The 23,292-nt window shown below is 39.1% G+C and overlaps 2 protein-coding genes across 4 annotated transcripts in view; both read left to right on the top strand.

Moving 5' to 3' along the window:
• The window catches only part of LOC131228158 (protein CLT1, chloroplastic-like), a 127,906-nt gene that overhangs the window by 56,629 nt on the left and 47,985 nt on the right, over positions 1-23,292 (top strand). For all 3 annotated transcript variants that reach the window (XM_058223995.1, XM_058223994.1, XM_058223996.1), the window contains exon 4: positions 17,308-17,423. In XM_058223995.1, the coding sequence (XP_058079978.1) occupies positions 17,308-17,423 (116 nt within the window). The remainder of the gene's footprint in view (positions 1-17,307; positions 17,424-23,292) is intronic.
• LOC131228159 (small ribosomal subunit protein uS14z/uS14y/uS14x-like) lies at positions 22,446-22,940 on the top strand. Its single transcript, XM_058223997.1, has one exon. It carries the CDS (start codon positions 22,542-22,544, stop codon positions 22,710-22,712), a length of 171 nt encoding a protein of 56 aa, XP_058079980.1. The 5' UTR covers positions 22,446-22,541; the 3' UTR covers positions 22,713-22,940.

The following is a 23,292-nucleotide window of genomic DNA, read 5'->3' as shown; positions in this document are numbered from 1 at the left end:
CTTATGAGCCGGCGAAAGCAGTGAAGGGACAAGCAATGGCAGATTTCTTGGCAGCGCATCCCGTAATAGAAAGTGAAACCATTAGCGACGATTTTCCCGATGAGCAGGTTATGATGGCTGAGTCGCAAAATCCGTGGCAAATGTATTTTAATGGTGCTTCTCGAGCATCAGGAGCAGGCGCAGGATTAATATTCATTACTCCTCAGGGTGATCTGTTACCCTATTCTTTGGCATTATGTACCGCGTGCGCAAACAATGAAGCCGAATATCGAGCTCTCATCATTGGAATGGAAATTGCCTATGAAATGAAAATAAAGACGCTACAGATTTTTGGAGACTCCAAGTTGATTATAAATCAAATGACGACTGAGTTTGAAATAAGAAAGCAAGAGCTCCTGCCGTATTGTCGAAAAGCGCAGTAGTTACTGGAGCAATTCTGCCATGTTGAAATCAAGCATGTACCACGATCTGAAAATGCAAAGGCAGACGCTTTAGCTAGTCTGGCAGCGACCCTGTCCCGTCCAAACAAATGTCCTCTTCAAGTAACTACAGAGGAAAGAAGATTCTTGCCCTCTTCAGAAGTTATTGACGAAGTCATTGAGGCTCTCCCTATATTGTGTTTAGAAGTGACAATAGATTATTGGCGTCAGACTTTCATAGATTACCTCAAATATGATATCTTGCCGGAAGACCCAACACAATGACAACAAATCAAGCAGAGATCAAGCAGGTTCATCATATGTAGTGAAGTGTTGTACAGGAAATCTTACAATGGGATGTTGCTGTGTTGTCTAGATGAATAAGAAGCAGTTCAGATGTTACATGGAGCTCACTCCGGGGAATGTAGGGCACATCAAGCTGGTTGAAATCTATTTCATCGGATACACCGAATGGGGTATTACTGGCCTACAATGTTCAAAGATGCAATAGATTACGCGAAGCGATGCCACGAATGTCAGATCCACGGAGTTGTCATACATATGCCCCCTGAAGATCTCCATTAGACAGTCACTTCTTGGCCCTTCTCTGCCTGGGGACTTGACGTTATTGGTCCTATAAATCCGCCTTCGTCCAAAGGAAAGCAATATATATTGGTGGCAACAGACTATTTCTCCAACTGGACGGAAGCGATCGTGTTGCGAAGTGTCAAAGAAAAGGACGTAGTCAATTTCATCCGACACGCAATAATATATCGCCATGGTATTCCAAAGAAAATCGTTACTGACAATGGTACCCCTTTCAAGAATAGAGGTACGGAGAAGTTGTGTCAAAAGTTCGGTATTTACCACTCATTTTCAACACCTTACCATCCACCGGCCAATGGATTAGCAGAGGCATTAACAAGACAATTGTGAAAATACTGAAGATGACAGTGATTGGAAATAAGCGTGGTTGGGACGAAAAGTTGCAAGAAGCATTGTGGGCTTACAAGACTACCCACCGAACAGCAACAAGGGCAACACCATATTCATTGGTTTACAGCATAGAAGCAGTTATCCCAATTGAAACACAGGTCGCGTCACTCAGAGTGGCAGTACATCAAGAAATTACAGATGACGAAAATGCGAGGATAAGGCTGCAAGAACTGGACCTGCTCGATGAGAAACGCCTGACAACTCATCAACGGTTACAGTTGTATTAAGCAAGAATATCGGCTGCCTTTGATAAACGAGTCAAGTATCGCTCTTTCAAGAAAGGTGACATGGTACTAATGTTGAAAAGACCGATAGTGGTGACCCGCAGAACAGGAGGCAAGTTTGAACCTAAATGGGATGGGCCGTACATAATAAAAGAAGTATATTCTAATGGAGCACACAGAGTTGTAGATCAAGATGAACAAAGTATCAATATACCGGTCAATGCATGCTTTATCAAGAAGTATCGTCCCTAAAGATAGTCACAATTTTGATCCAGAAGATTATCAGCATAATGCTTCTATATCAAAAGGGGGCAAGAACAAGTGAAGTCATGTTCATGTATTCTTTTTCAGATAATTGAATAAAGAAGAATTCCAAGCATATCATCAAAGATTATATATCAGTAAAAAGAAAGTAACCATCGCTGGCGTTAACGAATAAGCTTTATTAAACCTTGCTGAAATTAGTATCATCACCAACCCAATATATCATTATGAGCATGGCATGAATATCGTCAAAGATATTATTAGCAGCAATGATGTATCAAGCAAGATACCTATCATTCTCATGACAGCGATAGCAGCTTATCATTTAAGGCAACCTAGCCAAGCCTATACGGCCAACTACGCATAAGGCCTATCGCCATTATTATTCGAGCAACAGTGAGAAGCCAGTGGCCCTAAAAAGCCCGCCTAGGCCATCATATGCATACCCATGTGAGCAGCGGATGGAGCCAGCGACTAAAAGCCCTAAAAGGCCAAAAAGTCCTCAACGACTAATCACGCGTAACACCAATGTCGTCTGTATAGCTTTCTGACAGCGTCATGGGGCACGAATGAAATTGCCCTCCCGTGAATGGGTCCAACCTTGCAGACGAAGAAAACGCGGGTTGCAGTGTGCGCTCTTTGGCCATTGTCCATAGATAGGCCAACCATGCATAAGACCCCCTAGATCTTTGGCTTGATTTCAATAGTAACTCATGAGGAAGGGCCTAAATCTACTCATCGATGGACAAGCGGCCCTAGATTTGGTACCCCAAAGGTTGCCTTGTGTGCTCTGTGAACTCTAAAGAGTTACTGCGGCCAACCCTATGCGTAAATCCAACCGAGTTCACGGCCTCGGTAGCTTCACTGGGCCCCTTTGAAGGATCGCGGTTTGTGAACTCACCAGGCTGTGAAAAGTTCAGTGAACTCATGAGAGTTGCAGAGACCAATCACGTGAGACCCGACTCCACTACTCAAGAGTCTAAAAACTGCATTGCTCTACTACTCAAGAGCTTAAACTGTGTGTGATCATCTAACTAAATTGAAACCTAGTACCGCCTATCAAAACAAAAATCATATAGGAAATCCTATACTGACAATCATAATATATTGATATTTTTATCTCAACACTTCATTAAATGTTATGATTAGACAATTGCATAAATGAACATGCTTGAAATGAATCGTGATTTGGAAATTTATGAAGAGGCAAACTATCTCAAAATATCACTATGTCTTCATTGATATATGCTGAAAATCAATAGAAGCTGCATGTTCTAAAAAAAAACACAAAACAAAACAAATAAAACAAGTTCTTTACAACTCATCTGTGACTCCTAATATTCCCAGATATTTTTGCAAATCTTCCTTCAACTGAATTTGAGCTGCGATGTGCCTTGACTTTGCTTCAAGAATAATTTTTCCTTGATCTGGAATTCCAACTAACTTGCTTTCCAAAGATGCGATTATCTCTTCATTTTTTATTAATTTAGATTTCTCAGCATCGGCAGATTGAATATTGATTCGCATCTTCTCTTCAATCTCCTTCGTAGTTGATTCTTCTGTATGATCTTTCAATTCCAGTTGCGAGATTTCTTCCTTTAAGAGAGCTATGCGATTTTGAATGGTCGTCCGGTTGTCAACACAAGCCTTCAACTGCTCCTGAAGGGTTGATTGCTCTTGATTGAACTCAAAAATAGTAGAAGTGATGAGGGAAGCCTTCTCTTTGGAAAGAGCTAGTTGTTTTCCATATTCTAATATCTCAGGAGCAATGGTGATATTCTTTGCTAATGCCAAAGAAATTATTGAATATAGGTATCAAGAAGAGCTTCAGAGGTTGACGAAAGATGTTCTTCATCAATAAAAGTACCTTCCGCAACGACATCTTCCTCGCCATCAATGTCAACATCTCCCTCCTCGAAGTCATCATCTTCATTATCTTCATACTCAGCAGAATTGCTGCCTTTAGATGAAGAGGCTGAACTTCCATCCTCTAAGTCTTCTTCATCTACTTCTTCAATCATAACCTGCTTCCCTTTGGAAGGAGGAGCCCAGCTACCTCCTGGCTGAGAATCTCTATTAACTGGGATTGAAGAAGATGGAAAAGCCCAACTACCCTCTTCTTGAGGAGAAGGGGGAGAAGCTTGAGAGCATGTTCGAGACCTTGTCATCGGAGAAGATGGGCTAGGGTGAGCAGTTTGAGGAGCAGGAGAAGGGGCCGGTTGATCTTGAGGTTCGGCAATGTTCTCTTAAACAGGAGAAGAAGCTTCTTTCATTTCCTCAATCACTCTCTCACGACGATCCCCTAGGACTTTTTCGAATTCCCTAATGACCCCATGAGCTATCCACCCTTCCAAAGTGTTAATGGGTTTTCACTCACGAATGTGATCATCCACAGATATCTTAACACAAAGCTGATCAGGAAGACGAGCATGACTTGTTTCTGGCACAAAGCCTATCCCTTCTTCAAACTTACGACCCTTGAGCCTTGGCGGCGAAATCCAAATAGGTGCAGTCACAGGTGAGCATGTATTAATTAAATATGACTGATGTACCCACCATCTCATATGACTATATGAAGCTCGAGGAATGCGATTGTTGCCCGGGATAATGAAAGAAGATCTGACTCGGCCTCCTAGAAGTTGCTTCCATATCATCGCCCAATTATAAGGGCCGGTCCCGTAACTCCGCATTTGCCTAGTCACCAATCTGCAATCCTCTGGGATGGTATGGTCGAAACCAAATTGACGAGCAAAGCGGCTCGGACAATACGACTCTCTCCAAAACTCCACTCCCTCTCTCAATGGAAGACTACAAGATCGGATCGAGAGGTAAAATGCCCTTTCTCCTGAGGTAAGTGATCCAGTATCTATTTTATCTGTGTCCTCTGTGTAGCGATACAGGCAAAAGTGGGAGTAGTTGATATTATCAGCGGAAGAAATCACGTCGATGACCCATTTATACGATCTTTTCGCCATCGTTCTCTTCTGAAAAAACCAAAGCGGGATATGGGAGGGATGAACGTAAGCCTTCTCTGAGACTCCAAAAGTCGCCAAGCTAGTTGGTGACGTAATGCCATGAAGTGTAAGTTGAGGAAGAACCGACAGAAGGACTTTTGACATGCGAGGCAATCTCTCCAAAAGCCCTATAAATTGAGCACAGGACGGGAGGAGCGAGAGAATACTTAAACCCTTCTGCCATTGCACCAGCTACAACAAACACTATAGGGCGAATGGCACCTGCCCACTTTGAGCTAGGGAGAACTACCACGCTCAACCAATATGCAAGTAATGCCGCGAGCTCCCCATCAACCGTATACTTCGGACGCTCTTTTATGCTGTCGCGGAGATTTGTCAATTCACGCGAATGGCAGCGATTGAATCTGGAAAAGAAGGAAAAGATAGATGATGAGAAATATAAATACATTAAGAAGTTGTTAATCCATAAGAGAGAAATTACCGGAGGGCTCTGCTGAAGTGTGCAAGCCATTGCGCAGGTGAAATCTTGTGAATATTTGGGAATTTGGCCATCTCCTTAAAAAGTTCAGTGGTTGTTTTTGAGATCAAGGCCACACGGCTTGGAGAAGAGATATAGGCCAGTTTTTCATTCGTCGGCACATATTCATCGTAGAACTTCCCAGTCATTGGAAGATCGGTGATTCGATGCAGATCCCAGAGCATGATGCTCATCTCGCCCGCAGGAAGGTGGAAGGAATTGGTTGTAGGACACCAATAACTAAGGAAACCTTTCAGAATAGAAGGCTCCTTGTAGAAATGTTGCGATGTAGCTTCTATGGCGTTGTAGAGATCAATCTTAATCAAGATCTTCGAATGTTCGGCCAAGATCGCCGTTGCCCATTCAGAATAGTAGTTGCAGGAAGTCAGGAGGCCTCTCGTCCCGAATTCTTCCGGATTCCAAAGCGGATGGGTGTTCTTTGAAACGTTGTTTAAGTGTCTCGTAAAAATAAGTCGGGAATAGATTGTGCGGATTATGGGAAGGGGTGAGGAAGATCATTGAATGAACGTCGCCGATCTGTTGTCTTGGATTCTTCATCGGTAAGATACCTTCCAGAATTCTGAGTTCCCTCAATGACCAAGATTCTGTGAAAGCTAGCTTTTCTCCGACCATTTTATCTGATGGCTTGTAGTTGAGAATAGAATGATGACGGTGAAGATTCAGCGCGATCACCACCATACATTGCTTATAAGGGTTGTTGAATTTCATAATACCCTCAATTACTTGAACCATCTCCCACGAATTTTGGAGTTTCTTCTTCTTATGCTCTCTAATCTTCTCTTGGAATTCCTCAACCTTGTTGCAGCGAGTCTTTTTCGACTTAAATGGGGGAGGAGTGTCTTCTCTCATTGGTGGCTTCTGACTCATTATGGGCAAGTGAGTTGTCGTCTTTAGCCACTCATCCCAGTCGAAGTCTCGACCGTGCCTCGGCAGCCATTTGATCTCACCCATAGAGATCACCCTGTGAATGGTGGAGGCCAGGGTGGGGATTCGATCAGTAAAATCGAAGGTGGGGAGCACGGGCTCCTTTATGTAGGCGGGACGTTTACAGGTAGTTTTGAAGCGTTTACGTGATGGTTGGTCAGAAGATGGTGATGGTTCAGTAGCTTGAGAAGGTGAAGGATTCGACAATTCTTGATGGGAGGGTTGTGCTGTGGAAGGCTTGATGATGCGGTAAGTCCTCTTGGTGCGGGCCATGGTGAAAAGGGTTCAAATTTTGGAAGTAGTTTGAAAAAAGGCTAAGTCTGCAAAGGAGTTCATTGCGCGGGTCACGCAAACGAAGCTGGTTGCGCGGAACAACGCTATGCCCTCATGACTTGCACAAAGAGGATCTGTTGCGCGGGTCGGGCAAAGCACAAAATAGTTGCGCGGAGCAACGCTATGCCCTCATGACTTGCGCAAAAAGGAAATCTGTTGTGCGGGTCCATGCAAATGATATCGATTGCGCGAAAAGATGATGGAAAGACAGAGCTTCGCTAACAGAAAATGGAAAATGGGGAATGAAGGAGAATTTCTGTTATTTATAGGGGATTGGGCCTGAGTATGGTACTCGAGCTCCCGTTGCGCCGGTCGCGTGAATGACTGTAACAATTGAAAAGAGGGGGAATTGATCCTAATTCTTTGATTCAGAGAAAACAAAGAAAGGATCAAAGGGGCATCTGTTGAGGCACAAAAATAAGGAAGAAGAATGAAGAATGAAAAGATCAAGAAAGTGAGAGAAAGGAAATGGGAAGAATAAGTATCATGTTATGGCAGTTGCGCAGGACCGCGCAATCGATATTGGTTGCGCGGGTCCGCGCAAACAGTTTTATTGACTACATGAGCCACGCGAAGGGATGAAGTGATTGTTTCGAATGGACGGTCAGATTTGATGAAAGGTGGACCCCACGGCACAAAGATCGAGGGTTCACACGTGTGAGGGTCTATAAATACCCCACTCCTCTCATTTTGGTGGTTGGAAGATTTTTGGAAGAAGATCAGAGCTCCTAGATGACTGAAGGTAGGAGAAGGAAAGGGGGGAAGGGTTTGCGCGGACCTGCGCAAACCATATCAGTTGCGCAGGTCCACGCAACAGGTTTGCTGCACAGTTAGCAAAAGTCAAGTGCTGATATGCTGCTGAAATCGCCAAGCTCCAGTTCTCCTTTTGCACAAGGATATGAGCTTCAGAAAGAAAAGATTAGACGATCGAATCCGCACAACATTCCTCTTAAAGAGATGATCAGATCACAAGTTGAAATGTTGCCGGATTTGATATTTAGATTCAATATCCAAACTTGGTCAATTTCTGTAATCTATCTCAGAATCGAGGCATACTTGAGGATGTAAACCAACTCAATATTAATAATACGATGACTGTTCTTCATTACGTTTCCGCTGTTATGTTTGAATAAGATAATCTCCCAAATCAAATACATTTGTTTCTTGTTCGAAACAATCACCTCCGGTGAGGAGTCTCGAACACTAGACCTCCCGCTCTAATACCACTTGCTCTAAAAGCTCGAATTGATAGAGCATGGCGAATCAATCCCTTTATCTAATAGCTCAGGTCAGGCCCTCGACCAAACCCCCCTCGTGGGCCCCACTTCACATGGGTCTTGCCTCACACGAGCTAAGGGTATTTTTGTAAATACCCTTTTTAAGTGAAGCCCTAATAATAAAAACAAGAGGGGTGGGGGTGTGTGAGCATTAGAGCTCTCTCTCTCTCTCTCTCTCTTCTTACATTCTTTCTTCTAGATTGAGAATATGGTATTAGAGCAACTTTGATCCGGGTTTTGCTTCTTGATCTCTCTTCTTTACCTTATTTCCTCTCTTCTTATTCTTTTTTCAATCTCTAGTGGGAAACCCTAAAGTGTCTAGGGCTGATCTATCTCAATCTCTTTTGAGTGTTGTACCCCCACATGATGAGTGGTGAAATTGTGTTTAATGAGTATGTGTAAGGCTCACTTTTGCATTATACCCGCGAGATGGGTAAGCAACCCACTTGACTTTGATTTTTTCTGTGTTTCAAGGGATGAACAAAAAAGAAATAATTCCATGTGGAGTCCTCCATGAATAGGTGGTGGGTGTACCATAGCTATGTTAGTGTGATGGGACAAAGTGGGCCATCGTTCATCCAATGTGCAATCTATGTTAAGTTTCTTAAAGCATGGAATCAGATTTGAGGACTGAAAATTGAGAAGTTTGTGAAGACCCTCATTTTTATTGTGTTGATCAAGACGAGTTGAAAGTCGGAATCAGGTATTGATTTAGTACATCAGTTTGTTGGAGAATTTGTATTGAAGGAAAATTCTTGTTATTATTCAGATGGATTCCAAAAATGATCCCCAAGAGCAGTATTTTATCATCATCAGATTTGGTGCCCCTCCAAATAGCATCTGTGAAATTGAATGGCACAAACTATCTATAATGGGCCACATTTGTAGAAGCTTTTCTTACTGGAAAAAGGAAAGATAGATATTTGACATCCCCCAAGCCTAATACCACTGCGACAATTTATGATGATTGGGTGGTAGTGGATGCCCAAATTAAGGCATTGTTGTGGAATAACATGGAATTACATATCAATCCCCATCATCCGCCGTTGCCAGTTTACTAAAGACATTCTGAGAGAAGTATTGAAGCACATAGTGATGTGCCATATGCCAGTTCTACCAATTCGTCTGAAGATCCTCCTCTTCAGTCTTCACCAGATTTGCTGAATGAAGCTAATACACCTATTGTTGTTTGAAAGGGTATACGTTTTTGTACTCTACATCCGATTTCCATTTTTGTTTCATTGAATGGTCTATCACCTTCATTTCAGCAGTTTGCTTTGTTCTTATTTTCTGTGTCTGTCCCTCGATCATGTCAGGAGGCTCTACATTCTGATGGGCGGGAAAGAGCTATGGAAGAAGAAATGACTGCGCTTCATCAAAATCAAACTTAGACTTCGGCTATGTTACTTGTAGGAAAGTGTGCAATAGGGTGCAGATGGGTATCTACCGTGAAGTACAAGTTTGATGGCACCGTGGATCGTTTAAAGGCTCATCTTGTGGCAAAAGGATATACTCAAATGTTTGGAATTGACTACTTTGAAACATTTTCCCCAGTGGCCAGGTTTCATTCAATTCATGTGGTGATCTCTATTGCCGCAAATTTAGATTGGCCCCTATATCAATTGGATGTAAAGAATGCATTTCTTCATGCTGATTTACTTGAAGTGTACATGGAGCAACCACCTGGCTTTGTTGCTCAGGGGTAGTCTGATAAAATCTGTTGGCTAAGAAAGTCGATTTATAGGTTAAAGCAGTCTCCACATGCATGATTTGACAAATATAGTATAGTGATAATGCAGTTTGGGATGAAAGGATGTCGGGTTGATCACTCAATATTTGTTAGGCAGAGTGAAAATGACACTTTGGTTCTTGTTGTTTACATGGATGACATCATCATTTCTGGAAATGATAGTAAAGGCATATCTGAGTTGAAGAAGTTCTTGTAGCAACACTTTTGTACAAAGGATTTAGGCTATCTTAAATACTTTCTGGGTATTGAGGTAACTCGATCAAAGTTGGGAATTAATTTATTGCAAAGGAAATATGTTATGGACTTGTTAGAAGATACATATTTAATGGGGGCTAAGCCGATTACAACTCCCATTGATGCAAATTCTAAGTTAAGAACAGATCAATGTTGTTAAACCACATATGCAGTTTTGTGCGATTGCATATGCCCGTGCGCATATGCGATCGCTCAATTGCATATTTAATTTTTAATTTTTAATTTTTATTTTTTGAAAAAAAAAAAGAGAAAATAAGGAGAAAAATTAGTAATTTTACATATATAAAATTAGTTTGTGACTTGTTAGAAAAATGAATGAAGTACATCAAATTCAACATTCAACAATATAGTTAAGTAATAAAACAATCAAATAAATCTATTTATTGTACAAATACAATTTTAAAGTTACATCTTAATGTTTATTATTTATACACTATAACACTAACACTACTTACAAGTTACAATAGGTTACAACTTAATTACACTAGCACTAAGTTACATTCAACAATATACTTACACAACTTAGTTACAAGTTACACTACTTACTGAAGTTCGATTATTTATTTATTTATTTATTTTTATTTTTGCAAATAAATAAAATAATGTGCCAACAGTTGGCAGATATGTAATCGCATACATCACATATGTGATCGCATATCCTTGCACATTTAGCATATGTGATTGCATATGCCATGATGGCATATGTGATATACAGATGGGAATTCACACATGCGATCGCATCCACGAATATGCAGTCGCATTTATGATATATATGCTCCATCTTGAGGGGGAGTGTTAGAATGGTCACATCACACATGTGGACACATGTGACATGTCCACACGTGTGACCATCATGTTTAGGTCTGGTCTTTGTGCATGGGTTGAGTATACATGAGCTTTTGATTATATGGTACTGTGCTTATTTATGTTTCTTAGTGTAAAGGTATTTTTGTAATTTTCCCCTTTAAGTGAAGCCCTAACAATAAAACAAGAGGAGTGGGGGCGGGTGAGCACCAAAGTTGTCCACTCTCTCTCTCTCTCTTCCTTACATTCTTTCTTCTAGATCGAGAACAAAAAGAAAAAAAGAAAGAGAAAAACTAAAAAACTACCTAGGTCTGAGATGGACTCTCTTCTTCTTCTTTCTTCTTTGATGTAGTCTCTTCTTCCTCTTCCTTCTTCTTTCTCCTTCTCTTCTTCTCTTTTGCCAGCAACGTCTCTCTCACTCTCTCTCTCTCTCTCTATCTCTTTTGGCTTTTTTTTCATTTTAATAAGTAAAAAAGCAATGAGGGTGACATGTCCTCATTGCAGCCAAGTTTTAAAAGGAGGTCTTAAGTCTAACTAGTTGGACCACAAGCTATGGCCCACCAAGCGATAACTTCCAACTTGTTAAGTGCATGTGAAATCCAACCCTTCCAAGAGGTTGGCGTCACCATGAGGATCACATGGTACATAAATCAGCCCTATCGACTCATCTTGGGGGTCACACCATGAAAACAACATGTAGCCATGGATAAACTACAAAATACAAGTGTGGTGCACTCAATGAGTCAATATAATAGATTTGTGCGCAAGGTGATCCTCATATTGGGGCCAGCCTATTGTATGGGTATGATGTTGCACACAAAAGGTTTGAAGTTGTCTACTAGGTGGACCATTACTTATAGTCCAACTGTTTGGACTTGAGGCCTACCTTTAAGATAAGAGATATGATATTCTAGCCATGTATGATGCTTGATACACCTATGCTAAAAATTTGTATATGTGGCACATATTAAAGAAAACTAAACCGATTAAAATGTGGGTGGGGTCCACAAGTACTAAGTTACAGTCCCAAAAGCAGATTGTTTGAATGACCCTACCTGTTTATTTGGGGACACTTGTTTGTTGAAATAGGACCACTAGATATTTTTTATTCTTCAGCATCCAATAAATGTTCATCAATCAAATAGTTGGGTAATGAAATAATCACAATTTCTAGCTGATTGCATTAGTGGGATGAGTGCTATAGATTGCATGAATTTTGGGGCCATTTGGGGCATTCAAGTGGTCCCCCAAATCGGCAACATGATTCATTTGAATTTAATTTTAATTTTTTCTTTAAATTAATTAGGGGGAATGATGTCAAATGCTTAAGAATGTGAACTAATGGGACGAGTGCCATAGCTTGCATGAATTTCGGGCCAATTTCAGGTCATTCTGTCTTGCAAGTTAGTGAAAATCATAAGACATGCCGAGAGCTAAAACAACATTTATGCTAAAGACTAGATTCTAATGCCATCATAAACATGTTTAAATCCACAAAAGAATACATATTTGTTATCCTCTAAATATTCCAATTTTTTCCGACTTAAAAAAAAAAAATTCTAATTTTTTTTTTTTACCGTTGCACATAACTGTAACGATGGGGACTGTTACGACCACCATTACCCTTAACCAGTGTTCGAAATATCGGTATCGCACAATGTATCGCACCCTTGGGATACAGATACGTATCAGTTATCGCACGGGATATATCGTTTGTATCGCATAGTTTATCGCACTTTTTGAGAAACATGGGGAAACATTGTAAAATTGGTTGAATTTTTTAATGAAACTTTGGGGATCGTTGAAAAGGCCCTTAATACACACTTTTAAATCATAATATCTCAAAAAAAAAAAGATGCACATAAAAAATTTCCTTTGTATAAGGTCTTAAGTTATGCGTTGTTTAATTGAACTAACGTAACTATTTTTTAACTTGAATGCATCATATTTATAAATATATCATAGTCATGTATGAAAACACAACCAATTCATTGAAAAACAAAAAAAACACAGTAGAATGAGTCAAATCCAAGGCTCAAATGGACCCCACCATAGAACACAGTAGAGAGAGTGACGCCCACCATTAAAATTTTCTAAGGCCTGAAAAAACAGTGGATCTGGCTCATTCTTTGTCTCATGGCTTAAATTGATACACCCAAATGTATGGACGGTTTAGATACAACACATACATCATGGTGGGCCCCATAGAACTTGGTGCGTCACTTCAGTAGCCGTCTGGCTACGCTCCTCGTCAGAACTTGGTGCGCGAGGAGACGGATTGGCTACTCCCCCTGACACCGGCCTCATGGCTGGTGGTTGGTGCTTTGTGGGCCCCACCATAATGTATTTGTTTCATCCATTCCGTTCATCCATTTCTACGGATCATTTTAGGGAATACGATAAATCATAGGGATGTAAGTCTAAGGTAGACCACACCAAAGGAAAACAATAATGATTGGATATCCACCATTAAAATCCTCCTGAGGTCCACTGTACTGTTTATTTGACATCCAATCTGTTGATTGGGTCCTAAAGACCCAGATGAAGTGAAAAAACAAATATCAGGTTGTTCCAAAGCTTTTATGGCTCCCACAACATTTTTAATGGTCAACGTTCATTCAACACTGTTTCCTTTAATGTAGTCCACTTGAATTGTGGATATGGTTCGATTTAGGGCTCAACGCCTAAAATGATCAGTAAAAATGATGGACGGCGAGGATAAATCACCTGTAATCACGGTGGGCCCAACTGAGTTTACTCAGAAAGATAAGAGCGTACTGAGTACGCAAATGCCCATCAGTGACAGGCTCGCATGCTACGTCACCAAGTTACGTGGGTCCCACCATAATGTATTGTTTCTATCTACACTGTTCATACATTTGAAGAGATCATTTTATAGCATGAGCCAAAAAATGGGTCAGATCCAAAGCTCGAGTGGACCCACCATAGTAATCAGTGGAGAGAGGTTTCAACGGTGGAAACCATTTACCCCATCGGCGGGGAAGTGGATTGCGTACTGAGTAACTCAGTATGCTAAGCGTACTGAGTAAACTTTGTGGGATCCACTGTGATTTATATATTTGATCCACACCGACCATCCATTTTAAAAGTTAATTTTAGTTACATATACCAAAAAAAAAAAATTATATTCAAAGATCAAATCGACCACACCACAGGAAATAGTGTGAAATGAGTGTCTACCATTGAAAATTTCTAGGGGCCACCGAAGTTTTGGATCAGGCTGATATTTTTTATTTCACTTCGTCTTTTTTATCTTATGAACATGTTGGATGAGAAATAAATATCACTTTGGGCACTAGAAAGATTTCAATGGTCGAAATCACTATTCCCACTATTTCCAGTGGTATGGTTCACTTGGGCTTTGTATATGATTCAATTTTAGGCTCAATGTATAAAATCATGTGAAAAAAATTATGGACGAATTGGATAAACCGCATACATTCAAGGTGGACCCAACTGAGTTTACTTAAGACGATAAAAGCGTACTAAGTAACTAGTATGCAATCCCATTTCCATCCGCTGAAGCAGATGGCGCACTGTGTACTGAGCAAACTCTGTGGGGCCCACTGTCATTCATGCATTTTATCAAATCCGTCCATCCATTTTATCAAATAATTTCAGGTCTTTTGAAAGAAAAATTAATCATATATCCGAGCTCAAGTGGACCACACCACCTGAAACAGTTTAAATTGAAGTCTACCGTTGAAAAGTTCTTGGGGGCCCACAGAAGTTTCGGATCAAGATGATATTTGTTTTTTCCATTCATCCATGTCTTTGTGATATTATGAACAGTTTGGATGATAAATAAATATCATTAGGGCCTTATAAATATTTCAACAGTAGAAATCAATATTTACATTGTTTCCTTTGGTATGGTCTACTTGAGTTTTTGATATACTTTATTTTTGGGCTCAACCCCTAAAATGATCTGGAAAAATGAATGGACGGCGTGGATGGACTATATACTCAACAATGGGCCCTACAGAGTTTACTCCGTACGATAGGAGCGTACTGAGTTAACCCGATTTCCCCGTCCGCCCCTCTTTTCACTTTCCCTATTCACTTTCACTGCCATGGCGCCATCCACGCAGTCCGTCCGTCCCTCTAATCTCGTTCCGGAAGCCACTGATCGTCGATCCGGCCTGATTCCTCGCCGGAATCTCCGAGAAAGAGGGAAGATGAAGAAAATGGGAAGAAAATCGCACTTACCTGTCGAATGGCCCACCTTCGATCACCAATACAGCCAGGTACTCTCCGTTTTCTTTCTTCTTTTTTTTTTGTAATTCAAATTTATTTTTTTTGATTCTTCATTGCTCGGATCCGATTTTTATGGTGTGTGTGGGTGGTTAGCTACAGTGGGACCCGTGAGTCCCCTGCAATCCACCCATGACTGTCCGTGCGTTGATGTCCGACAATAATGGAGAGGAAATGGTGCGATATCGTCGATATATCGTGCGATATCGACGATAATATCGGCCGATATCTGGATTTGGGATTTTTTGGTGTCTTCTGGAGGTTATCATGAGTATATCGTCTCGCAGTGGTGTGATACCGATAATATCGGCCGATATATCGGCCGATAGTATCGATATTTGAAACACTGCCCTTAACAACATACCTTGATGCATGTCCTTCTAGGTATCCCTAATTGTTCACAACCCCAAGTTTAGGGTTGCGATGTAGTAATAACTCGTGAGAACAAGGTCGAATCCACAAGGACTAAACTTGTACGTATAAAAGAACTAGAACTAGAACTAGAAGATGATCTAAATCTGAATTCTGGAATAAAAGAGAGTAATTGTGAATAATGTTTAAACTATCAATTAAAGGTGGGAACTAGGATGCCAAGGATTCAATAAACACAATTGGAATTGGAGTCCTATCCTATCTAATTGGAAGATATAGCAATTTAAATCAAATCTGAACTTTTCATTGACCTAATTCTCAATGGAGGATAATTGTGAAGATTGGGATTCCATCACCCTACCATGCCCAAGAGACGATGGTGAACAATGGGATTTACCAATCTCACTGTCTCAAAACTGGAAAAAAAAAAAAAAAAGATATCTAAAGTTATCACAACATCTATTATAATTTGAGTCACAATGTATCATAGAAAACTGAAAATATTCCTTTAATATCAAACTAGAAATCAATGAAGTTCAATAAGAACAAGAATCAAAGCAAAATAAACATCTGAACACGCTACAAGCTTCACCTCTTAGCCCTAGCTAAGAGGTTTAGCCAACCATAAACGTGATTGAAACCAAATCTCTTAAACAAAGCATGAAAAATAAACTAGGGAATAAGAAAAACTCTTTAGCGGCTGCTCCACCCTCTTTGTTATGCTCCTTGAGACCTTTCCAAACCCTAGAAGATGCTTTAGAGCATCTTAGGGAGTCCTATTTATAGTTGTGAAACTCCAATTTTCGCACCTAGTTGGAAAAATCTAGAAACCGCCTCAAATTTATGCACTCTCTGCAATTTGCTAAATTAAACTTCACTTTGCGCAATTTTCCAAAATATACTTCACTTTGCACAGCTAAAATAGACTCCGAGTTTTAGAATATGCTTTTTTAAGACAATTTCAGGATTCATTTTCTTCACTTCAAATCTTTGATTCTCTTCATTCCTCACTTGGTTTTCTTGGATCTTAAGCATGTGAATTCTTCGTTAATAACTTCAAAATCTTCATTTAGTAATCTTTTGAGCATAAATCTTCTTTTTGGTATCAATTTCACCTTAAGCTCTCGAAATCACCTCGCACATGAAAACATGCATAATTAGATCAATTAAGCACTATCATGTTTATAAAACCAAGGTATAAATAGGGGGAAATATGTAATATTTCACACTGAACATTAATGCCCTCCTTTCCGGCCCTTCAACATTGATGAAAGTCCCCTTATCCATGCCGTCTCTGGTTTCCCTTAGCCCATTGCGGAACCATCTCAATTGGCTTTCCATTTTATCTCCAATTCAAGGTTCTCTTAGGTTGCTTCGATGACCTTATTCTTCATTCCATCTTTCCTAGTCTTCAAAAACATCGATCTCAACGTCCTCGTGCTCCAACTTTTTATCCTCTACTCATGTGCCTCCAACATTCTACACAATAGAGCATAGCCAATCTAATAGTTATCATATAAAGATTTCCCTTTAGTTTTATTTGCATGCTGGGGATTACACAACAATCTAGAGGCACATCTCCACTTCATCTACCTAGCTCTCATTTTATTGGAAACTTCCTCTTCAGTCTCTCCGTCCTTTTAAATAATAGAGCCAATAAAATGAAAATAATTCTATTTTTCGAAGTTACAATAAACTAAATACATAGATAGTTGTGTAAATATACTAGAGATTTGGCATGCAAATGAGTCAGACAACTAAATTAGTCGTCACCCCTAACAGTAGTTCCCATACCCATGATAGCACACTATATTCTAAAAGTAGTATAGTTTTCCTTTTCCTTCACAATATTCATAATTGAAATAATGGAATTGCTATTTTTTCTGAAATGTATTTTGCAGACCTTTCTTGTGTGGCAACTTCTCTTATCAGTTATTTTCCTTAGGAGGCGGTATAGAGTCAATCAATTACTTGGATGCTTTCTTGTTGCAGTTGGTGTAATAATAACTGTTGCAAGGTAAGTAAATCATTAGTATCAATGCCCCAACAGGTTTACTAATTATGTCTGCTCTGTTTGTATTACATTTTGCCTTCTTTTTTCTTTTTTTTCAACTTATATTTTCAAATCTATAGCAATGCTTTTAAAATTCTTATTCAATTGACCCGAATTCATTCTAGAGGATCCGAGCAATGTTTTTGATCAAGGGGCATCTAGTTTTGGAGTGAGATAGACGGGCACAAACATAAACAGATGCATATTGTAGGAGAATTCATCAAATGAGATATAGTATTTATATCCAAAAACAGAAATAACTGGGCTAGGACCCTACATCAGAATGAACTAAATAAAAAAGTTCTATACTTTTTAGTACCAGGGGTAAAATTTGTTTTACAAAGTTTTTGACAATTGACAAAAATCACATTTAAATTCAACATTTGATAGAATTTATTGGGAAATAACAACATAAGGCAAATGACCCAGGTGACAATGCCAAAGCTAGATAGGTTCTTTTCTAAGATGTGACTTTGAAACATGAGCAGTAGAGGTGTCACCGGCATTGAATAAGTGCAGACCATGGGCTTCACATCCACCACCGCTCTTGGTTTGCAGATCCTCTGTAACACAAGAAGGAAAAATGCGATACAATAATTTATCTGCTTAGTGAGGGAATTAGCAGATAATAAGTTGGAAAGAAAGAGACATGAAGAACAAATGGTTACTTTAGGATGACATGACCTGATAACATGGTATACAAAAATGGTTATGTAACGGTAACGGCCATTACCGAAAAAACTGGCTGTAACGGCCCCATAACGGTGCTGAAACAAATAAAAAAATGCTGTAATGGCCCGTATTGTAATGGTAACAGCAGTGGCCGTTACAACCACCGTTACTGTTATGGAACACCTTGCCTGATCAGCTCCTTTCCTAGAGGCTATAAAAAAGGACCATCAGTGAGCTTTATGCAACTGAAGGAATTGGAATACAAAAGAAAGTTACCTTCCCATATTGGTCATATAATCCATAGCGATAGAGTTAATTATCCAAGATGTGGATGGATGTGCATAGGATTGAGTAGAACAAGCAAATGTGCCTCCCTGCCCATTAGAAGTACTCGTTGAATGTGAATGACAGCTCTGCCAGCTCCTGATGGAGGTCACTAGTGGTCTGGCTGAGGGCACTGATCGATCTCTGGAATCTAGAACATCCGAAGCCTGCTCCCTCTCAACCTCAAAACTATGAGCTGCTCTCTTGGGCTTAGGTCAGAGATTAGGGTGAAGATCATAGTAGTGCTTACAGACATGTCTGCGATGACCAAAATGAGTACAACTGAGTTTGTCCTTGTCGCTGTTCTTAGAGGATGATCAAGATTGACCTTTCTTTGAAGGTCCTCGACGTGGAGGCTTTGACCTGACAGGAAAGGCAGATCTCTCTGGAATAACTGAACTCTGCATACCCGAAGAGTCCCTACAACGATCTTTGCCTCTTCCATAATTGTAGATTATCTCAAAAGAAGGAAGGTTTCTCTGCACAAGACCTTTTTTGTTTTTTGAAAGATTTCTCTTCCCAAGACCTAGACACGCTAAAGCTTAAAATCAGAGCATAGCCCACATAGAAACTCAATCTGTGTCATCGTTCCATATGTTTTTTAAGTGCATCAGGAGGGGAAGCAACTGGTTGGCAATGATCCAGCTCTTCCCTCTTGTAACTAATCACGAAGTAGAGAAGAAGAGTTTTTGAGAGAGAAAGGGTTGTGTAGAGAATAGGATAATCTCAAATGGCCCAATGCTATATTATTAAAACCTAATCGACATGAAAGGAAATGATGTCCACCTGGAGCACTAAAATAAGATACACACCACGTAGAAGATATCTCACACACACACATCTATACCCATACACTACTACATCACACACACGCTACTCTTATAATACCCCTCAAGCTAGAGTGAAGATGTCACACATGCCCTGATTGCCCATAATTGCTTGGAGAAGAGAAGGATGTATGGCCTTGGTAAGAATATCTGTCAGCTGGTTGTTAGATTGAATGTGAAGGGTATAAAGTAGGCCATATGAAGTCTTCTCACGAACAAAGTGACAATCAACTTCAACGTGTATGTTCTCCTTTAATGAAACACAGGATACATGCATGACAATGAACTGCTAGTGTTTTGTCCTTTCATGAAAGACAGGATCACATGCAATGTGAATAACAACCTAATCGTCACAGTTCAACAGAATTTGGGTGGAGATTGTGATGCCCATGTCGTGGAGGGAATTGAAGCCAGATAACCTCGCATGCAGCATAAGCCATATAACAACTTATGAGGATGATTGAGAAAAAATGAACTATTTTAGCTCTATCATGAAACAAGGTTACCTCTTACAAACGTGTAATAACTAGAAGTGGACTGTCGATCGTTTGACGATCGGCCCTATCTGCATCACAACGTGCCTGAATATCCAAATGACCATTATTGCCATATGAAGCCCTTTTACTTGGAGCTCATTTCAAGTAGCGGAGGATCCTATACACAGTATCGAGATTGTGGGAGCAAGGACTTTGCGTGAACTGACAAACCATTTTCACAACTCCATCACATCAGGGTGTACTAGCCGATACGTAACGGTAACGGCTGAGTCCGTTACGCGATACAGGGGTTGAAACAGTGACCCCCTAGTTTTTGGCTCAGATCAGCCATTACGAGGGACGTAGTAGTCAGTAACGACTTGTTTTTTTTGTCTTTTTAAGTCGTGATTTTTCTCATTTATATGCACTTTTCTCTTTTCCAAACTCTTTCCTAAACTATTCTATTGCAAATTCCGACTACTCTTAGCTTGAATTTGAGGATCAAAACAAGTTATTTCAAGGATTTGGTTGAATCGAAGCTCCGTAGGCCATTTTCCGGAAAATCTTCAAAAATAGGTATTTATATATTATTTTTAAAAAATCCCTGTTGTCATGATTGAATATGATGCATATTCAAATTAGAACATATTAGTGTGCATTTTACAGATTATGCGACTGATTTTCTTTTCTTTTCTTTTTTATTTTTAGACTATTTTCGGTCAATTTTTTAAATATTAGGGAAAATCATTTTTTTTCAATAATTTTCTATTTTAATGGTTGAATATTGTGTTTTAATGATAGTAGAACATATAAATGTTTTTTTTACAGATTATGCAATTGATTTGGTATTTTTTTGCGTTTACGGACTATTTTCGGCCTATTCTTAAAAATTAGGAAAAATCAAATGTTTTTCAATCTTTTTCTGTTTTAATGATTGAATGTGATGTGTTAATGATAGTCATGGTGTGTCATAAAGGCCGTTACACGAAGGTAATGATGGCAACCGTTACACATTACGGGGTCGTAAAGGTCATAACGGCCGTTATAGATAAAATAACCCGTAAAGGCCGTTACAACCCTAGTAACGGCCCGTTATGCCCGTTATGGGGCCGATACAGGTTTTCGGGGTTTTTTTAATAGAAAAGAGAGAGAGAGAGAGAGAGAGAGAGAGAGAGAGAGAGAGAGAGACCAAACAGCCATTACGGGGGCCATAATGGCCATTACAACCCATATCATAAAGGTGACGATGGTGGCTGTTACGGCCACCGTTACCATTACAGAATACCTTGATGATAGTAGAACATATAAATTTTTTTTTTACAGATTATACAAATGATTTGGTATTTTTTTTTGTATTTACAGACTATTTTTGGCCTATTTTTAAAAATTAGGGAAAAAATCAATTTGTTTCTGTTTTAATGGTTGAATATGACTTGTTAATGATATTAGAACATATAAAAGTTATTTTTACGAATTATGCAAATGATTTGGTTTTTTTTTTTTTTTTTGGTATTTTTTGTATTTACGGTCTATTTTAGGCGTATTTTTAAATTTTAGGAAATGTCAAAAAATTTCAATCTTTTTCTGTTTTAATGATTAAGTATGATGTGCTAATGATTGTAAAACTTATAAATGTTCTTTTTCCAAATTATGCAAATGATTTGGTATTTTTTTTGTTTTTTTTTTTTAAATTTTTGGACTATTTTTGGCCTATTTTTAAAAATTAGGAAAAATCATTTTTTATCAATCTTTTTCTGTTTAAATGGTTGAATATGATGTATTAATGATAGTAGAATATATAAATGTTCTTTTAACATATTATGCATTTGATTTTCTATGTTTTTTTATTTACGAACTATTTTCGTCCTATTTTTTAAAATTAGGAAAAAAAATCAATATTTTTCTATTTTAATGGTTGAATATGATGTGTTAATGGTTAATATGATGTGTTAGTGATAGTACAACATATAAATGTTCTTTTTACAGATTATGCAATTCATTTAGTATTATTTTGTATTTATGGACTATTTTCAGCTTATTTTTAAAAATTAAGAAAAGTATGTCTTTTTTTTCTTTTTTTTTCTTGTTTGATGTTTGAATAAGAGTGTGGTATTAATATAAGATGACGTGATGTGCTTGAATGTCATATTTTCATTATTGATTCAATCTTTTAATTTTTATTTTTTTTCAAATTAGTGACTGTATGTTTATATTTTCTTATTTTGGGCTAGTTTTGGAGCTACGTAATCATAGGGTATAGTACTTTTTTATTGATTAGGTTTAGAAGATGTTAGAACATTATTTCATTAATCTATTTACAAGTTTTGAGATTTAATTAATCCATTCTCTTATAAAAATTGTATTTAGATGTGGAGAACCGAATAGACTCTCACATAGGCCATATCTAGCAAAGAAAATGTTTGGCCAACAGGGAAGTGAGGATATTGAATGGCAACATTGTTCGAGGATAGGTGGTGGTAGGCACCAAATTAAGTGCAACCATTGTGATGGACTAATAACTAGTGGAATTACACAACTTAAACAACATTTGGTACATTGAAAGGGTCAAGTTACGAGATGTATCAGAGTGTGAAAAGAGATAATGATTTTGATGCAAGTTAGGTTGGATGAGCCAGGGGAAACGAGTTGTTGAGAGAGAGAGAGAGAGAGAGAGAGAGAGAGCTTGGGTTTTTTTAGCACTTTCATCTCCCAAAATAGGTTTTTTCTTTCCGTGCTCGCTTCTCCAAAACTAAGGTTTTTCATCTGCAACGAAGGAATAGGAAATGGGGCACTCAAACGTCTGGAACTCTCATTTGAAGAACTACGGCCCTGGATCATGTAGCTGTCGTGTGTTTGGAAACCCACACGGGTTGATCAGGAAGTATGGGCTTATATGCTGCAGGCAGTGCTTCCGAAGCAATGCTAAGGAGATTGGCTTCATCAAGTATTGTTAAGAGGAGAAATGCTTCATAAGCGGCATGCAATGAAGGAAGATGCATCAAAATTTTATTTTTGTTTTTGTTTTGTTCTCCTGCTAATTTTTAGAATAGGTTTCCATACAAGCTAGTATTCTCTCAGTTTGGAAGGTCATTCACTGGATTTTCTATGTTTGAATTTACTTGGTGGTTAATGAATTCTCTTCCTCTTTGAACAAAAAAAGAAAAAAAAAGAAAAAAAGGAAACGAGTTGTTGTGCAAAAGAAGAAAGATACAATTTTGGAATCGACCCAACATGAGGTGTTTGGTCTTGAATATATGAATGTTCGTGATGAAGAGATCATTGATTCTGACAAAGATTCAGATTGGGAAATAACTATAGCTAGAAGAGAGAGCGCATGCCTTGCTCATGATGAAGAAGAATGTCATCGAATGTTTGGCGCGGGATCTATACGTGGGAGTGCAGCCTGTGGTGCAATTGCATCTGTAAGTGGGGGTAGGTTGGGTTTATTATGAAGTATGTTTGCCAGCCGAATGGAGGCATTTTCACTTAATGCCCCTGTGGATGTGGATTTGGAAGACAATGAGCCAAAGAGAC

The sequence above is a fragment of the Magnolia sinica genome, chromosome 15 (genome assembly GCF_029962835.1).
Source record: "Magnolia sinica isolate HGM2019 chromosome 15, MsV1, whole genome shotgun sequence".
In the NCBI taxonomy this organism is placed as follows: Eukaryota; Viridiplantae; Streptophyta; class Magnoliopsida; order Magnoliales; family Magnoliaceae; genus Magnolia; species Magnolia sinica.
This window is presented reverse-complemented; position numbering and strand designations above follow the sequence as displayed.

Excerpts from the sequence above, each read along its gene's own strand:
- LOC131228159 (XM_058223997.1), top strand. The coding sequence starts at position 22,542 with ATGGGGCACTCAAACGTCTGGAACTCTCATTTGAAGAACTACGGCCCT.